The sequence below is a fragment of the Homalodisca vitripennis genome, chromosome 1, assembly GCF_021130785.1.
Source record: "Homalodisca vitripennis isolate AUS2020 chromosome 1, UT_GWSS_2.1, whole genome shotgun sequence".
Taxonomy (NCBI): domain Eukaryota; kingdom Metazoa; phylum Arthropoda; class Insecta; order Hemiptera; family Cicadellidae; genus Homalodisca; species Homalodisca vitripennis.
The window spans coordinates 117,885,820-117,901,858 of record NC_060207.1 but is presented as its reverse complement, the minus strand read 5'-3'; the positions used below and the strand labels follow the sequence as shown (position 1 = coordinate 117,901,858).

At 38.7% G+C, this 16,039-nt stretch overlaps 1 protein-coding gene across 1 annotated transcript in view; it reads left to right on the top strand.

Moving 5' to 3' along the window:
* The window catches only part of LOC124370219 (RNA-binding protein fusilli), a 181,204-nt gene that overhangs the window by 32,686 nt on the left and 132,479 nt on the right, over positions 1-16,039 (top strand). The window contains exon 2 of the mRNA XM_046828513.1: positions 5,417-5,585. Coding sequence (XP_046684469.1) covers positions 5,457-5,585 — 129 coding nt within the window. The 5' untranslated portion in view covers positions 5,417-5,456. The remainder of the gene's footprint in view (positions 1-5,416; positions 5,586-16,039) is intronic.

Below are 16,039 nucleotides of genomic sequence, written 5' to 3'. Positions count from 1 at the left end.
CTTTATTTATTACTTTATCACTATTATTGGTAGGTGTCTGCATTGTTATACGGTAGCGCTTACATGACCTGAGCTGGAATTTAGGTACTATCACGAGGTGTGTTTTTCTTTTATTCGCCAGAAGTACGGGGCGGGGCGCCACAGAAGCCAGGGGTAATTCCGATCGGTATTTTGCCAAGTTCCGATCACTTAAGATGATTTGGTAAATTCACGAGATGAATATCTAATGAAGTAAATTCATTTAACTGGAATAACGCAAACCACAGGCCTCCAGCTTATCAAACAGCAAGCAATGTAGATAAAGTGACAAAAAGTCTTCCAAGGTCACAATAAACTATTGGAATAGTTTAATTTTCATCCAACGCTGATGTTACTTGTATAAAAAGAGAATGTTTAACAACACGAGTTGATTTAATGTTTAAATAAAGAAGTTGGTTAGTAGATATAACAGAATAACTTGACATATTGCGATCTACTCGTATATGGTTCTGTAATAGAGACTTTTTTGATGACTGGAAAATATACGAATCTGCCCTTTACTCCAAATCTCGTTGTGGATACTTCATATTTACGCAATGATATTTGGAAGTACTCGTAAAACAGTACCTAAATATCTGTACATACTATAGTTTGTATACGCAAAGTGTTGGATAAATATCAAATACTACCTGGACAGGTTTCGGAATTTTGGTGTAATATATATTTTGTAAGAACAGTTTATCCTTTAAAAACAGTAGGAAGAATCCTTAAGAAGTTTTGTGTGTCGACCACTTGCAAGTGAAGACTCACACGTTACGACGGGGAAGAACAATGATGCGGCGGGCGGCAGTTTCCCACTGTGGGAAACAGGACAACGAGAGAATACACGGCGGCGACCATCTTGGGAAATTGTCGGGAAACGGGGCTGGTACAATCCCTGTTACGCCTGTAATGAGCGGTTCTCTCTAGTGTGTAAACATAATTAATTGTCTCTATAGCAGACGCTTCCGCAGCTGCAGTTTTTCAAACAAACACGTTATCCTGGGTCTCATTACCTATCTACGTCTTGATTTGTGTTAGACAATGTTGGATATCCATCGACCGATTGGGGCGCCTAATGATTCCGAAAAACATCTAAAGTAACGTTTTAATAATTCATCAACGTTATCAAACAAATAGTTAGCCTTTTACCACACTCTTTGGTAACCAATTGCTAAAATACGGAGTGATCTGGCACTCGGTGTTTGTAATAATGACATAGGCTTAACATAACCAACCGATCGTAATATCTTCCTGACTGTGGTTTTGTTCTTCTACGATCGTTTAACCTCCTAGAATCCTCGATACGGAGCAGGTAATACATCAGATAGTGCTGAGGTGGTGCAATAGATTTTTATGTAGGTTTATTTCTTTAAACCCCAGAGTCACAGTTTTTGAAGACGGAAACAAGTTTTGTACTAAGCGTTTAAAGAAGGAATTGTGGGTAATGTAAACAAGTACTAAGGAAAAACTGCTGGAAAGGGGTATAACATTTGAACAGAATATTACTTAGGAAAATACATTTTTTATAATAAAAGCACGTTATTCCCTTCGGTAGCCTTTCATACATAATATGTGTGCTTTAGATATAAAATCCTTTATGTCCTTATCGTCTGCTGTTTTCTGTGGGTCTGATTACAAGATATCCCCAGATAGTACTTTAAATGGCTACAATTCCGCGTAGAATTACCAAAATATTTTCTGTTTTGAAATGCTTCTTTGAGGCCTGTGACTTAAATAGTTTTGATTATAAACCCCAAACTAACACAGACTGCACGGACTTAGTGCGCTAGAACATAGATGGTACCATGTCCTAAAATACGAAAAATGATACTGGTGTGTTGAAGTTTTCTGGTAATCTCTAAAAACTTACACCACTTCTCGATTTGTAACCAATGCTTTGATTTATTTGTTAAGGTCATCAGTGTTATCAATATACTAACCTACGCGTATTAAAGGGAGAGTGAGGGAAGGGTAGGTTCTTAGTTTCAAATGATCTATTCTTTTAATTGGGATTATTACGACACTCCAAAGTTCCCACTCGAATCTTGAACACAACCTCCAGTGGCAGTGAGGGAGGTTAAAATGAAACTATGAGCCTCTCTATCATTGCACAAGAAACAAAGATCTAAGGAGAGTTGGACTGGCAGCAGTCGACTTCTCAGTTCGCTATCAGTAGCGGTATATCTTAGTCATGATAACACTTATCAGCAGGTGTCTCTCTGTGCGGTGTTTGCCCCTCCCCCCCCTCCGATAACAGGCCTTGATTTACACTCTCGTAATGGTTACTAACACGTTTCTTTGCAGACGGTGTGCTAATGACCTTATTTAAACTTTTCTCCCAAACGGTTTTCTCAGTAGAACAGAATTCCTTCTCGATTTTTATAACTTAATTAGACATTGCTAAATTAAATACAGTCGGCTATTAATACAAATTTATGTGGGGAACAAAAAATAACCGATACGATTGTTGGAAGAAGAAAAAATCGTTCGTTTGAATAACACTGCTCTTCTTTGGACTATCAACACTCTCTTATAAAAATATATTCCATTTTTCTATTGAACCGCGCAAAAGTCGTGTATATATTCTCTTATATATTTTTGACACTAAAGATTAATTAAAAAAGTACTTACTCCGCCGGAACTAGAATCCGGATCACGCATTTGCTAAGCGAGTATGCTACCACTATACCACATAGCCCTTACTTTTTACGCTTCAATTATTTTATATTTTACTGCGTCACATATGCGTTTAAATAACCGCATTGAATAAATAAATAAATTACATTCGTAGTTTAATTGGCGTTATTAATACAAACATTATAGTGGTAAGAAACCAAATATGGCTAGCTTTTTCTGTAGATTTAAAAGTACGACAGGAAGCTATTATTTTGAGAAACAACTTTTCCAATTTTACTACTACAATAATATAGCCTACATATTAAGAGATGAGTAAAAAAAACTTATATTTGTTGTAATGCTAATGTAATTTTAGTGTAAAGACGTGTAATTATACTTCGCTTTACCTAGAATGAGATCGCAAGGAACAAGAAATGGAAGTATTTGACTTGCCACTAATAACAATTTGTTCACGTCATTTGTTCACTCGTGTAAGTATTCAAAACAGAATTGCTTATATTGGCAAAAATGAAGAGTCTTGCAAGGTTCTCAATAACAAAATTTTAAATACATAGGTTATATGCTCGCTAAGAGACCTCGTAATAAGATTTCATGCAAGCTTTCTGGCCATACCTAAAAATACTGTGAGACAAGTTTTTAGAGCGTCTAAAACATGACGACTTCTAGTATAAATATTCAGGTTGTCCAAAACGAAGAGTGTCACATTCTCAAGTCGTATATATAAGACGGGATGGAAGTCTTTTCACATCTTCTATTAGAAGCTGATGCAATAATCTTTCAAGTCGTGTAAACAAGAAGGGTTGGCAAACGCTCAGATCGTTCATAAAAGACTTGGTGATTGGCATTTGATGATCGTATATAAATTAAGGGGATGACAGGTTTTCGGGCGTTGTATAATACTCGTACATTTGGATGACGGTTTCTTCACATCCTCTGTACGAATCTGAGATACTAGACTTCTAGGTTATCCATAATGTCTTTATAAGATAGTTTTCAGTTAGTTGATAACAAATCAGGATGACAAAACTTGACAAGCATGCATCATTGTTTGGCGCAGTGTCCTCTTAACAAGATAGACATGATCTAAATCAGTGGTAAAATGTTCAGTAGATCTTAAGATCGATTATGTGGCATGATATCCAGTTATCAAGATAGCCATGATCTATATTAGAGGTAAAATGTGCATTAGAATATTGTCTAGCGGTACCAGCGTCGACAGACATTACTGCTTCGTGAAATTTCAGTGTGATTCACATCCCTAAAATGCCGGTATTCCAATGAAAGATGTAGGTAAAATTTTTACTGACATCTGAGTAGGTTAGAAATGAATTGTCACAAATTCAAGTTTTATTTAGACACAATAATTGGGATAGTAGCAGAAGTGGCGCTTAAGGTAATTCAGATTTCTAGGATACAGTAAATTTTCTTCACTTGCGTTTTTGTTCAGAGACGTAGAAATTAGGCATGCAGATTGTGGATATGGGGTGTTACGGCTAATTGTTACATGCAATCGAAAAAAAACTGCTTTCTCATTCTGCATGACTAGTAAATATAAACAATACATGATTTGCTCTAGAGTGAAAATTCCATAAAATGATCAAAACTAACCATTTGGTGGTATTAAGTTTTTATTGTACTTATTAGTTTCAAGTATTGATGTGGGGATGATAAAAAAATACAATATGTCCGATAACTACAAACTTTTGCAGTAGAAATCATTGAAAGACATGCTTCTAAACTTCTGTGGAGTGAATAATTATCATAATTTTGAATTTTCAACAGTATACTGTAAATGCTGATCGTTCTTTTTGCGATTAAGGATTTTGAGTGGCAAAGAGTGTTAGACTCATGCTACACCACATGGCCAAGTGTGTTTTATGTATTTGTAAAAGAAACTCTGAGTAGCTTATAATATCAATCGGAGAACCTAAAAGATTTCAGTCCCAAGAAACTACGATGCTGATCTCTGATTAGTGATTTGTAGTAAGTTACGAGATACGTGTTTCATACAGAGAATACTGCAAACCAGGCTCAAGGCTACTGTATTATCACTGTTTTCTGCCTTTTTATATGTACGTGAGATATTATGAGTATCTGCATGTCAGCAATTATATATCGTCACATTTGCTGATCCCGAACATAATGATCACCGACGAGTTCACGCGTTAGAATGTTTCACAGCAGAAAGTGCTAAAATACAGGCCACAGGATGTTATTGAAACTTCGTATGTTCTTTATATGTGCAAATGTTTTAGTAGCCTTATTATAAAATTAGTTGATACAGCATACTCGCCATTTACAATTTCCACAAAATCACAATAGCTTAAGAAGTTGTGTCCCAGAAATGTTGGTCAGCAAAAAGTATCAGGACAGACCGACGATAACATTAAACCATATATGCCCATAACATAGAGCAGATCAACAGTTACTCTTACATATTGTTGTACGAGGGTCGATACTTGATCCCGTCGGCTTGTACAGTTTAAACTTACAAAGTGTTTCAGTACATATGTGAATATTTTGAATAGCCATGCTCTAACATTTGCAGATACCCATAATCGCCTTTTTTAGTTCCTAAAAATTGCGATCTGTGATAAGTTTGTGTTCTAAAGGAAATGTACGGCAGAGAGTGTTGTAGGACAGACTCTAGATGGCACATTTATTCTTAGCGTGTTAGCTTTGTACATGAAATATTAAAATTCCCTATTTTTAGTTTCCAAAAATCAGGATGCTGATCGCTGTCGTGTTTTTGTTTCAGAAATGTTGGGCGGCAGAGAGTGCTAGAGGGTAGACTCAAAATGATGGGCACCACACATCTGTGTGTGTTCTACGTGGCCACGGCAGGCCTCCAGGGCAATGCCCTCGGATCTGACGAGGAGGAGATCGTCCTTCTCATCTATGTCATCATCGACATGTCTGTTAATAAGGTAAGAGTCTATAAGTTAAGCTGACATTATGTATCGTGAATACTTCAAAACATGTTCTGGTCTCTCTTCTGCAATCAATTTCAAAGTAACTGACTATGGTTATTGATGAGTTTTATGTGAAGAATTGCATTTGTTCTCTATTTCCATAACTATTATGATTGTCCGAGAAATCTGTATTACTTAAAAACACAACATCTTTTAGTGGATGGAACTAACACTTGAGGGGCTGGAAGAAATTCTCTATCTCTTTATGTTTAGCCACACTTTATCTTGAGAACTGACCTGATTTCGCATGAAGCTTCATTTTATTGAGTGCGACGATGGTGCCTTGCCATTACATGAGATTTGGCTTTACGTTTTCCTTCCGAACACAGCTTATAGTGGTCAAAAATTCTTGTTTTTACCATTGGGCAGTAGTCAGAGCCTTGATGGTGTCTTGCAGATTAATCACGAAATTGTTACACTGCACATTATGCCACTTAACTGGAGGTCTTTAATCATGGTCAATTATAAAGCATTCAGCGGACAACCGCTACCCAGTATAATATGGTACTGAAGGATGTTGAAGCCGTGGAGGCCCAGAGTCAGTTTCTCTGCAGCGTGACGGGAGATTTATTTACTTAAACGTCAAGGTTAGGGCAGCACTAGCCTTGGTGCTCGTCCACTGTAGCTGCTCAGTCCTTCCGTAACTCCTTCTATAATTTATAGCTCAGTAAAGGATATAAGGTATAAATAATACATAATTTTGTTAAGGTATACATATATAAATTAAATCGCTCTCATGGCAAAGCATCGTTAAATGCTGTTTCACGCTTATAGTAAGCAAGAGCCTACGTGAGGACGTTAAGAATAAAAAGAATCAATGAAATATCTAAAATCCCCACTGTACCAGGCCCAGATACATACTACAGCCCCCCCCCCCACAATTGATGTTTTGTGGGGGCTATTTTGGTTTTAGCCCCCTAACACATACCACAGCGTCAGAATATTGAAAAGCTTCAGATGGCCAAAGCTATTAGTTTATATGCCTTTGATGCCACCATACATCTCATTAATACGTCACTTTATTGCAGTTTTTTTTCTTAAAGATAATGCAAATAAAGTATTAATCACAATATTTTCATTTAATCAGTCATTTCTTAAACTTCCTACTTCCCTCTAGACCAGAAAAGCTTCCATGCGAAATTACAATTTTAACGACAAAGTCGTTTCTAAAATTCAGTTGGAAGATGGCATTTACTTTTAAATTCTTCAAGATAAAAACAATAGTTATATTGGCTAGTTTCTAGAGTAAAAAATTGTACAATATTGATAGAATTAGAATAGTAACAGCCTGGTTGTTTAATTTGGGCTCATATGGCTCCCAATTGTTTACTTTTAATTTCCTAAAATATTCCTATGGTTCCACTGTGTGCCCTCGTGCTCAGAGAGGAGACTCCGTTGATAGAGGGAAAGAAGTATCGTAGCCTGAGCATTGGTATACTAAAAGTAGAAAGCAATAGAATATTCAAGAGAAGAAAGCAAGAGAACATACAATGCTGGGGAAAGGACTGGTATATTGTTTCAAGGGTAGTGTTAGTTTTGATGTATTGCTGTCGGTTGTTGAAATACGTATTGAAAACAGGAAAATGAGTGAATGATGTTCGATTTGTGTAAGGAAGAACTAGTTGAGTAGGATATTGTTTCAGAAGTAGTGTTAGTTTTGATGTATTGCTGCCGCTTGGTTGAAATACGTATTGAAAACAGGAAAATGAGTGAATGATGTTCGATTTATGTAAGGAAGAACTAGTTGAGTAGGATATTGTTTCAGAAGTAGTGTTAGTTTTGATGAATTGATGCTTGAACGATCCGATTCAAGGGATCGATACCAAGCGGGTTTTTCAAGTTTGAGTGAGGAGTATTTACAAAATAGTTTTGTTGACTTCATTTGTTCCCTATTTCAAATCCGAATGAGTTATTGTTGAGGTTTTTTTTTTAAACAACTGAAGTTAAATGTCGTTGTTTGTTTATCTGAAATTATGATTTGTCAATAAGTTTCAAAATATTTCTTTAACTAGTTAGATGCAAGTAGTTTGCTTCTTTTGATAGTATCTGCTTTTATAATATGTTGTTATTATAGGACGGCAAATAAAAACAGATTCATTTGAATTGTACAGTATATATTTGCTCCACTTTTTTTGATCCCAAGGCCAATATTATCTGCGTTTACCTATCAAAAGTATCCTAGTATAAATACTCTTTTCTTCACATCTTTTATAACAAAGTTCAGTGATTCTGTATATTTTTGTAGGTTGCTCCTCTCCTTTAACATTGCGTGGTTTATCAGTGAAAAATAGACTAGCTTTTTTGTAATTATGCTAAAGAGAGCTTACAAACGAATTTATAAAGCATTTAACATTTGCATCCTTAACTTTAATGACAAATTACATGTATATCTCCAAAAAAAATTTATGAAGGCAAATAAGTTATTCTAGTGTCAGTAGGTGGGTTTTCCCACTCATATTACGTAGACTATTAATTTGCTGCAATGATCCCATTTTAGAGGGCCTGTATTGAGCAGAAGATTGAGAAGACTTGTATCTTGCATCAACTAGACAGTAGACTCTATGGTCAGACTTTGGGTTGAGACGAATTACCAATATTACCTCTCTAGTTGAAGGTAAATAGCTGATTAGCATTGACTTCAATGTGCTCAGACCGGCTTGATTCTGAGAAAGGTATTCATGAATTCTAAGAGGAATGCTGTTTATCAATGTGCTGGCCTTGGAAAGTCCTGCGTCTTGTGGTCAAGCTTTCACCGTTCTAAATCGGTTATGTTCCCTTTTGTAAACCGCTGCTTACGTCCTCTGGGCAGTTTTTGACCTTGCTTCGGAATATTTACTGAAACCGTAAGAGGAAAATTCTTCCTTGTGAAGGACGCCTTTGAACTAGGACTATATCTAAATGAATCGTTTTCTTGAGACGGTTCTTGATTTCTGATACGTGATTTCTGGTATGTAATTGAGGTTCGTGATTGCTGTTGGTGCCAATGATGTAATTCACAATACGTACGGAGAAATAACACTTCATACCCACGAAAATAAAAAAGGCTTTTTAAAGTATGAGGGTTTTCAAAAGACTCTCGGTTGTGACAGTTAACTCTTGACTTTGCCTTTTGAAACCTGTTAACTGCCTTTAGACGATGTTATTAGGTGTGTTTCTTGCCGTGTAAGATGTTGTTACGTCAAGTGCTTATCAATTACGTAACATGTATGGCATGAGATACGTCATACTTTTTATTTTATTAGTTAAACAGGGAACAAATCATTTATACAAATACGATGTGCCGAGGTCTAGAGAGTTATTTCAGTAAGATCTGAGTCCAGACCCTAGGGCTACGCCACATAACTTTGATTATTTCCGAGCACCGCTTTTTCCGTGCCTCAATTTATAGCATTGGCTGAGTTATCTCTTGTGTAACTTTTACAATAAAATATTACACTGTGACGTTACCCAGGCGATAGCGGACTACGTTTGCTTCTTGGAAGTCAATACCAAAGTTGTAAATACCATACAGACGGATAGATTGTTAGTAGAGTGAAGGTAGTAAGTAAGTAGTAGGTGGAGGCCGATGATGAAGAGATGGGACGAGATGCCGATGTGTGCACGGTGAGTGACCGCAAGTTGCGTGTGTAGTGACGATATGGGTTGACACGTACGGACTCGTCCTTGGCATCGGATACCTGTCCTCTGTCCACTCCACACCTCCAACCGCCAGCCGCTGTGCCTGGCTGGGTCCTCTCGGGTCTCAACACTCTGTACACGGTACACACCATAACTTCCGGGTGTTGCCGACTACTATTCTCCAAGACATAAGGTCTTTTCTCCACAACTCGATACTCTAGCAATAGGCAGTGCAGTTCTGTAAATTGTAGACTTGTGACCCACTAGACTGTCAGTAGTGTTACAAGGATCTCGGACAGAACTCAGTGTTACCGCGTGTCTATTACCTGTACAGGATTTGGCGGATACGATGGGTTCGATATAGACGATGTTCTCTTGAGGAAGCGAGTGATGAGTGTAGGCCGCCCCTCGTGTACGGGATGCAACTTGGGCTCATCTCCGGGCAGGATGAAGGATGTGAGCCCACTTATTGGAAGGATCGGGTGAAATCGAGGTAGATTAGATCGAGGAAGGATGCAATGCCGTTTGTAGAGCGAGGCGCGGGGAGCTGAGAGTAGAAGCTGTTATTTTTATGGTCCATTATGATGCACTCTTCATCACGGTAATGCCGGTAGCAGCCAACAAAGTGGCACGGCGGGGCCGCCCCGCTCGCTCTCGCGATCCTTTCCCTTCTCCGGCGAGGCGGCGCTATTATTTTGGCAATTGGTGGTCGGACAGTTCGCCATTTTGGATGCCGGCATGGTACGTTGCCCTTCCCCCTCCAAGCCCAAATTGGAAACGACCGCAGCGTCTCGCTACGTCCGTCCCCTGCCCGCGTCGCGGTCCGCGGTGTGCTGAACTGGCGAGGAAGGTTCTCTCTGGTGTTGCGACTTTGTTCTCGGCACAGTCGGCACGGGACGTTTGGAGTCGCAGGTCCAGCTCCCACGATCCCGTCACGGAGTTGTATTCAACTCCTGATTTTGTTTTATGTTTGATACAATTATTTTATAGGTGATAAAGCCTGAATTTAAGAATACGTTCTGGGTATTCTTACATGTCATTCTTTCTTTAATGGCATCTACAACTCAACATCGGGCATACATCAAATATTGGCTATACATTTTGTTAGTACTCAGCTGGTATCCATTTATACTAAATAGGTAACATTAAATTGGGAGGACAATCCTACTGGTTTCATGGGCTGATCCAGAAACCAGCTTGGTTTTACTTCACTTCGGCTTCAAGTCCCTCTGTCTGAGACGTAAATTTCGCCTGTCTGTGGTTTCGCTCTTTCCGAACTGTCTAAGAACTCGGTTTCACAAAATAGTTATTCCATTGATTGGAATTAATCTTTCAATACCATTTGACCACAGAACGTGTATAGTGAAGAGAATTTCTTAAGAGACAGACTCCTACCTCTGATTAATAGTTAATATCTGGCAATAACGCAGCAGCACAGTTGGAAGTGCCGGGTCAATTAAAAATGGTAAATTAAAAAAAAACAATCAAATATATACGTCATTAATTAAAGGAACACAAAAGTACTCGGTTGTCGGCCCTGTTTGTGACATGCCACGTGCTTTTGGTTTTGTTAATCTCTCAATTGTTTTGTACAAAGTGCAGACTCATGACATTTTGCTTTATAAATGACACTTCGTTATGGCGAACTGTTCGTGTTTTCTGCCTTGGGAGGAAGCGATATCGACGAGGCGGCCGCTCTGCTCCTATCTACTATTTCTTATTATGCCACATTAGTAGGTAAATACATATGCACATATTATAAATATAACAAATTAACGAGCGCTCATGTTACCTGAGCTTGAACTGAGTTATTATCTAGCCAGAGGGATGTTTTCTGTTTCCGCCAAAGGCGGCACCGTTGCCCGCACACTGATGGATAGGAGCTATTCTCGTAGAATTAGAATTAGAATTATACGATTATATTATAATATTTAAAATTTTCCTATCTGGTATAAATAGCTTTTTTTAATTTGAATTTATGATATTCTGATACTATATGGAAATGTTGTTTATCTGTTATAAAGCGTATAACAATAGGCTTTTTATTTGAATTCTACTACTATTGAAATGTTGTGTTTTGAAATATTATCTAATGTTGTGAAGAGTATAACACTATATTATTTTAATTTGAATTCTGCTATATGTTTTCTATTAAAATGTTGCCTACCTGGTGTAAAGAATATCACAATAGTTTATTTGAATTTCAATTCTATGATATGTTATCTATGGAAATGTTGCCTACCTGGTGTAAAGAATATCACAATAGTTTATTTGAATTTCAATTCTATGATATGTTATCTATGGAAATGTTGCCTACCTGGTGTAAAGAATATCACAATAGTTTATTTGAATTTCAATTCTATGATATGTTATCTATGGAAATGTTGCATACCTGGTGTAAAGAATATCACAATAGTTTATTTGAATTTGAATTCTATGATATGTTATCCATTGAAATGTTGTGTAACTAGTGTAGAGAATATAGCAATAGTTTATTTGAATTAGAATTCGACATTCCGAATTCCGTAATTAATACAATTAATGTTATTCATTCTAATTTATCTTTTGCGTAAATTAATAATCACAGTTCATCAGCTAATAACAGAGAGAGAAAGAGAAGCCTTGGGTAACAAAAATATTTTTTCATCTTACCAAAATAGCTATCTATATCGTACAATTTTTTGCGTGAACACCGCGCGCCGTGCACATTACACGTGAAGGCAAGTCTCGCTCTGCACAGATGTACTGCGGGTGGCATCAACGCTTACCGGGCGCTCCTTCATACACGGGACTTGCTAATTTATTCATAACCCATCGTTATAAAAAAATATATTTTGTGTATAGAATGTTTGAGTAAAAATTAAATTTAAATATATAGCATGCAAATTTTGGTTAAGGTATTTTGTCGAAAAAGGATAGGTCGTCAATATGTATGAGTAATTATTGATTTTTTTTATTTTGAAGCTTTTCATTTCCCTACAACGAAAGAGAGGCAAGAACGATGGAGGTGATAACGTTTGTGGCCGGGCCCGCGGAACAGCACAAGTCGGACGCCGAACGGAATCAAACGGGTGGGCGAGAATGCAAATGTCGGTGCCATTATGAATCGAGGTTACGGCGCGGGGCTCCGGCGCGATTTGTGGTCGCAGTTATTTTGATTGCGGTGCGGAGGCGGCGCGGCGGCGCATGCGCTGTTAAGGTCCTTCACCGCTCGGCACGGCAGGGCAAGATGGCGGAGTTCACGCTTCCGTGACGACAGGGCAGGCCGCCGTGCCGCCACGACCATTCATGCTCCCAGGTCTGCGGTCGTGGTCGGATACCGCATCGTGAGAACATCGGCGGAGGTGCAGCGTCGCCAGGAATGTGGGAAAACTGCAATTTCCAAAGTTTGACGCCACAAGAGCATGACGTCCCTGAAAATTGCATAGAAATCTCAAGGGAACAATGTAATAGTGATGGGATTGGGGGGGGGGGGGTGGAGTGAAGTATTGAAGACCAACCCAAATGTAAGAATAAAGAGCATAGAGCATAATAGTATATAAGCTTTATATATGAAACCAAATGTGTATAAGAAATCTTCTCTCCCTCACTATGTACAACTTAACCGACTATACATTAAAAATATTTTCTTGAACATTCAGGAGTTCTGGTAACTTTCTGAGGGATGGAATTTAACTATTCTAGATGAATAATAAACTATGGTTTATTGTTTCCAGAATCGAGATTCATTGTAATACAGTACGCTACTTTAAATCTTAAGCTATGGAGATTTCGCGGTTTAACAACACTGTGAAGGTATAGTTTGATCATTTCCGTATCCATTCATTGGTTACATGCAGCGCTTTTAGAGACTTACTCACTTACGTATAGAGAATAGATCAGGGTTAGTGGGGAGTATACTATAGATTTTCTAAGTGTATCACTGGAGGTTTTTCTATTCAAGTACATTGTAGTAAGGTTTTATGCCTTCCCTTATTTCATTCGGTAGTAAAAGCATGTGCGATAAGTGATCTGGGTGCGAGATCACATGTTACAGGAGTTGTTCTATCCTAACACCTGGTGGTGATTGAACTGAATTGGCAATATTTGACAACTCTCAGATTTTGTTACTGAATCTTACAATGTTCGGCTCTCTCTTTGGTGCACTGTAACGGCGCAACGTTGCAATCTTGTCATCCTGCCAGGTAAAGTGGAGCCGTAAATAAATTTAAGGTCTACGAAGCGGTTATGGATTTGAAGTTAGTTTGCTCTTTTTTCACTCTTTTTGAACTGCTTTCCACAACATGTTTTCCTCTTGTGGAAGAAGAATCAGTGACTTTGTGATGGTAAAAAGTATCGGCTGTCGATATTTCATGACGAACATTTGTGTCGCATGCAATATTTTCCAGACAGAGACTGTACGCGATGCTGAAGCCGCGGTAACTCGTCCACTGGCGGTGAGAAAGCGAGGCTGCTTATTCGGTGACCAGCCGTGAGTTGACATCAAGTTATTGACATTTCCTCGAAGCGCAACTCCCATACTGGGCAGTTTGCCAAGAGAAAGGCGTTGTCTGCTGTCATGGCCACCGCGCTTTAGTGATGTGTGAAAGGCCTGTAAAAACTGTCAAAGACCGGTCTTTATCGCCTTGATTTGGCTTTATTCTGATCACTAAAATGTCACTGAAGTGGATAATTGCATGAAAATTATTGATTTTGCATATCCCGATAGTCGATTACAGACTCGTGGAGAAAGTTGACATTTAACTATTACCTTTGTTAATATTTTATTATTTATTATATTATTTCGCGGATTTATGCTATATCGGACCTACCTTTCGCATTTGATGATAAGAACAGCGCTTATCTCAATGCCTGCAGTACGTGGTGATATGCAAGGTCCGTGTGTATATACGAACTGTTTCTCACTGTGTGGAGAGGGAAATGTACTGAGCATGGCGTTATTATTTTCAAATACCATCAAATCTTAACAAATACTATGAGTATTGAGCAGTATATTAGGGACGTGTCATGTTTATTTATTTTAATCATGTGCTCATAGTACTATAGAGACTATCCTGTCTCTTTGTTACGTTCGTGAGCAGGCTTCTTGTTATTAAATATGGATACTTTGCAAAGAGCACGTTATGTATAAGTACAGTAAATGTTTTGTACACAGAACTCAGTAATCCAAATGTTTAGATAATTTTGCAAACAGTTTAGCTGAGGTTTCTGTAACACGGTCACAACTGAGTGTCTGTGGTATCGCCGCAGTCACAGCCAGAAGAGTGACCAGTGACAGACCTGAGGGTCTGTAGGTGGCAGTGGGCGGGCTGAGTCATTCCTCGTCAATTTGACTCACCTCTGGTTTACATCTCTTCCGTGTAGAGAACCCCCAACAAAGCCTCTTTTGGTGCCGTAGCAAGAATCAGGCAGTAATATAAATATATCATGTCTGTGCGTTAGTTTGAGCTCATTTCCTACTGATTCTACCTTGCCACCAGTACTTTGTGTCCAAAGTTTTCTCTTGGCTCGTATTGTCACCTCCGTTCGTTACAATATAACATTACGATATAACTAGGATTGCGTAACAATAATGTACAAGACCCCTCGATAGTGTGAAAGCTGTTGTTATATAAATTGATTAACTATATTACTATCCAATTTCGTTCTATGCCAGTAAATCCCATTATACTGTACCTATTTCAAAGCGATTTCAGCACGTAAATGTGTTACCTAAATTTACAATTTAGTTTTCTTACCAATTATTTTCTAATACGCCTTATCCTACATGATCGCAAGTTGCCACGCTGGAGAGGTGAGCAGAGAAGAATAGGCGGCAGTAAAGTGTTGAAGGACGCGGTGTTATGTCGTCAGTAACGACCAGTGGGTGACGGCCGAGTCCTGACCTTGACAGTCCTGATCCTGCCGCAGGACTCGGTCCACTTCGGTTCCAAGTAAGGTCGTAAACATCGGAGCTGTAGTACCGTTCCATGAGCATCCCAATGCAGGCCCTGAACTCGTTATCTTCTACCCACAGGCAGACCCACGACATTGCTTGTCTTTCCACAACAAAGAGGTTCCCCACGGAAACTTGCATCTTCTCGCCTAAGACAAATCTACCCACGTCATTACTGCAACTCTCAACTTGTTGTCTTTCCACAACAAAGATGAGCTTCTCCTCGGCAAATGGCATCCTCTCTCCTGAGACAAATCTCCCCACGTCATTAATATATGTAACTCTCAACTTGTCTTTCCACATCAAAGATGAGCTTCTCCTCGGCAAATGGCACCCTCTCTCCTGAGACAAATCTCCCCACGTCATTACTACAACTCTCAACTTGTTGTCTTTCCACATCAAAGATGAGCTTCTCCTCGGAGAATGGCATCCTCTCTCGTAAAACAAACCTCCTCACTGCATTACTACAACCACAGACTAAAGATATATATCAACACTGCGAGTGAGGCGTAGCGACACTGCGTTATGATTTTGTCGCCTTCAACTAAGGTTTTGTGCACACGCGCCAACAATCTGTATAGACACCTGTTTAAGTCTGTCCTACAACTCTCAAATACTTACATTTTCACAGAAAGAAAGCTCCTCATGTCAACTGGTCGTCTCATCTGAGATAAATCTCCTCACGGTATTACTACAACTCTCAACTTGTTATCTTTCCACAACAGACACTACCCATATGGTAAGTGGTATTAGTTCACCGTATACAAAACTACCCTCGGTATTAATGCAACGCTTAACTTGTTATCTTTCCACGACAAGCAGGCTTTCCGCGGTATTGACGCAACACCCATCATAT